The 2,932-nt window shown below is 35.7% G+C and overlaps 1 protein-coding gene across 1 annotated transcript in view; it reads right to left on the bottom strand.

Annotated features, from left to right (window-relative positions):
• The window catches only part of RAB23 (RAB23, member RAS oncogene family), a 14,341-nt gene extending 12,057 nt beyond the window's left edge, over positions 1–2,284 (bottom strand). Inside the window, exons 1-2 of the mRNA XM_009333170.1 lie at positions 2,083–2,284; positions 1,173–1,258 (exon numbers count right to left, since the gene is read on the bottom strand). Of these exons, the coding sequence (XP_009331445.1) occupies positions 1,173–1,258; positions 2,083–2,237 (241 nt within the window). The 5' untranslated portion in view covers positions 2,238–2,284. The remainder of the gene's footprint in view (positions 1–1,172; positions 1,259–2,082) is intronic.
• Positions 2,285–2,932: the final 648 nt, after the last annotated feature.

The following is a 2,932-nucleotide window of genomic DNA, read 5'->3' as shown; positions in this document are numbered from 1 at the left end:
AACTGGCCAACGGGATATTCCATACCATGGGACGTCATGCTCAGTATATAAAGTTGGGGGAAGAAGAAGGAAGGGGGGGACGTTTGGAGTGATGGCGTTTGTCTTCCCAAGTAACCGTTATGCATGAGGGAGCCCTGCTTTCCTGGAGATGGCTGAACACCTGCCTGCCAATGGGAAGCAGTGAGTGAATTCCTTGTTTTGCTTTGCTTGCGTGCGCAGCTTTTGCTTTACCTATTAAACTGTCTTTATCTCAACCCACGAGTTTTCTCACTTTTACCCTTCCGATTCTCTCCCCCATCCCACTCGGGGGGAGTGAGCGAGCGGCTGCGTGGTGCTCAGTTGCCGGCTGAGGTTAAACCACGACAACGGCATAACTATTATTTTATTTCTAAATAAGGTAATTGTTCTAAGATTTTATAGCATAGTGATATATTTTTCCCAGCCATCAGGTAATTAGTTTGGTAAGAACTGAATGATGGAATCTTTGCCAAGTCATTCATCTCTCTCATGTCAAAAAACAAAAAGGAAAGATTTTCACAACCATTGTTAAATTTTATGCAAAGAAAGCCTAAGTATGCAATTTGTAACTGGCTAAATAGATAACCTACCTTTATATAACTGAATAATATAGTTTGTATTTTATGAAGTAGATACGCTTTCCTTATTACTCCATTGTATTAATGTGTTCAAGGCAGTCTGTACTAGCAAGAGAACTGTTGTGCCTAATAAACTATCTTTGTAGGATGACTGGCGGATTTTTTTTTCCCTGGGATTAATTTCTAAGTGCCTCAGCCATAGTTTTTGGAACATTTACAAATATATGTCTTATACAAGTAAGAAAACACTTTGAGGGAAAAAATATAATTTTGCATTTGATTGTCTGAATGGCTACATTCTGTGCAGTTTCTGCACAGATATTTGTCTCATTTTGTTCTATGTTTTTAAAGGGTGCTACTGAGCATCCTGCATAAAGTGACACTTAACTAAGGCAAGGATCTTACATGAAGGGGAAAAATATTTAAGAACTGAAAAAGGTGAACTAAAAACACTTTGCATACACATAAAATAATAACTAAAATTCTTAACACAGAGATAGGAAAATACCTCAGAGATGTGCAGACCAAAAAAACCCCCCAAATACAACTGCCAAGTAACAAACATGGTATTTTCACCTCTATAGTAGGCCTTAGTTATTGCATCAAATTCTTCTTGGCCCGCAGTGTCCCATAACATTAGCCTGACATCTTCATCATTAACTCTGAAATAAATGACACGGTTTTGTAATCAACACAATGAAGAAGAACAATTCAAAACAACTGACACGGGAATATTTCTATGTCTACAATATAAGAGTAATTCAGTTCAAATTTAACTTCATTTAAATATTGATAACGGTTCACCTCTGTATCATGCTATGGCAGTAGTCCCTCAATTACATTACATGCTCTTTCCTGACAATCCATATTACATTTTCCTCTTCCTTTCCTCCTCTTCCTCTGCATTTCCCTCTATGAGGAAAAATAATATAGACTTCAAAACAAAACTTAGGTGCCTGAATAACGGTCCTTTTGTCTTTTTAATCAGCTTACAAAATTTATAGAATTTTCTTACTTCTCATTACCATAGAATCTGCCATTTTATCGAACATAATTGGGTATTATCTGCTTATATTACACAAAGAGACTAAATCTATAGCATATTTAATTTTTTTTCCACAGTCATATTAATCTATATTGGCTAATAAATTTGTGTAATCATTTTATCATAAGCACTTCCACTTCCTGCACAAGAAATTAAAAAAAAAAAATCAACAGGTGGTAGAATACAAAGAAAACTTGTCAAAAAGCTTAGTACGACAGAAGTTCCAAATTTTATTTTGCTTTTGATTTATAATTCTAAATCTTGTATGGAAAATAGTAATGTAATTTTAGCCCACTATGCAAGAGAGAAAACAACTCCCTTTACTGTGCTTTGGAGACAGCAGGCCTTGTTTCAAGCCTTTGCAAATCTTAAAATCACAACAGAACAAAGAAATAGAGGGAAAGATGAAAATCAGTAGTGTGGCATCTGTTTAATACATACTGGATTTGTCTTTCCAGGAAGTCTACACCAATAGTTTTCTTGTAGTCTTTTGTAAAAATCCCCTTGCAATATCGCTGAATCATACTGGACTTTCCAACAGCTCCATTTCCTACTACCACCACCTTGATGGCCACCTCCATGTCTTCTTCCAACATCTTTGCAGCCCAAGTGACTCTCTAGCTTATTCAGTAAACTATCGATTCTGTAAACAAAGTAAATAGCTATGTTCATAAAAATGCTGTGAATAGAAAGCAAGAGGAAATACGATCACACATTAGGATTTACAAAGATTGTACAATTTATTTTCAGCTCTGCCCCAGACTGCTTAAGTGACCTCGGGCAAGTTATTTAGCCAGTCTGTACTTTGATTTGCCACTTATTAATTGGAAATTAATATAACTATTCATAAAAAACATCCTTCCAGTGTGTGAATGTATTGTCATATGTTGATTATGTTCCTGATGCTCCACTGCTAACATATACAAGACGCTCAACTGATCAACCTAGCACGCAGCATGAGTCTGAAGCAAGGCAACTTCTAACTTCAGCCACTGTTCTCTTATACCCAGTTCAGATATCGTCACCTAACACCAACACTGATGCTTTGAAGGCATAAACCTATATCATTCTGTAATTATATCCCTTACTCCAGTCCTTATGAACTCGTTTAAATTTGTCTTTCTGAGGAAGTAGATAAAAATCGTAATCAAATAAATTCGTGCGCTCCTTCATTTAATTTTTGGCACGTGAATCAAAACACTAAACGTATATATATTATTGGGTAATTCTGAAGATTATGCATTTTCCAAAGGTCTTTTTTTTTTTTAACAAGAAATTAAATAATCCAACT

This window comes from Pygoscelis adeliae, unplaced genomic scaffold (genome assembly GCF_000699105.1).
Source record: "Pygoscelis adeliae isolate BGI_AS28 unplaced genomic scaffold, ASM69910v1 Scaffold57, whole genome shotgun sequence".
Classification (NCBI taxonomy): Eukaryota; Metazoa; Chordata; class Aves; order Sphenisciformes; family Spheniscidae; genus Pygoscelis; species Pygoscelis adeliae.
This window is presented reverse-complemented; position numbering and strand designations above follow the sequence as displayed.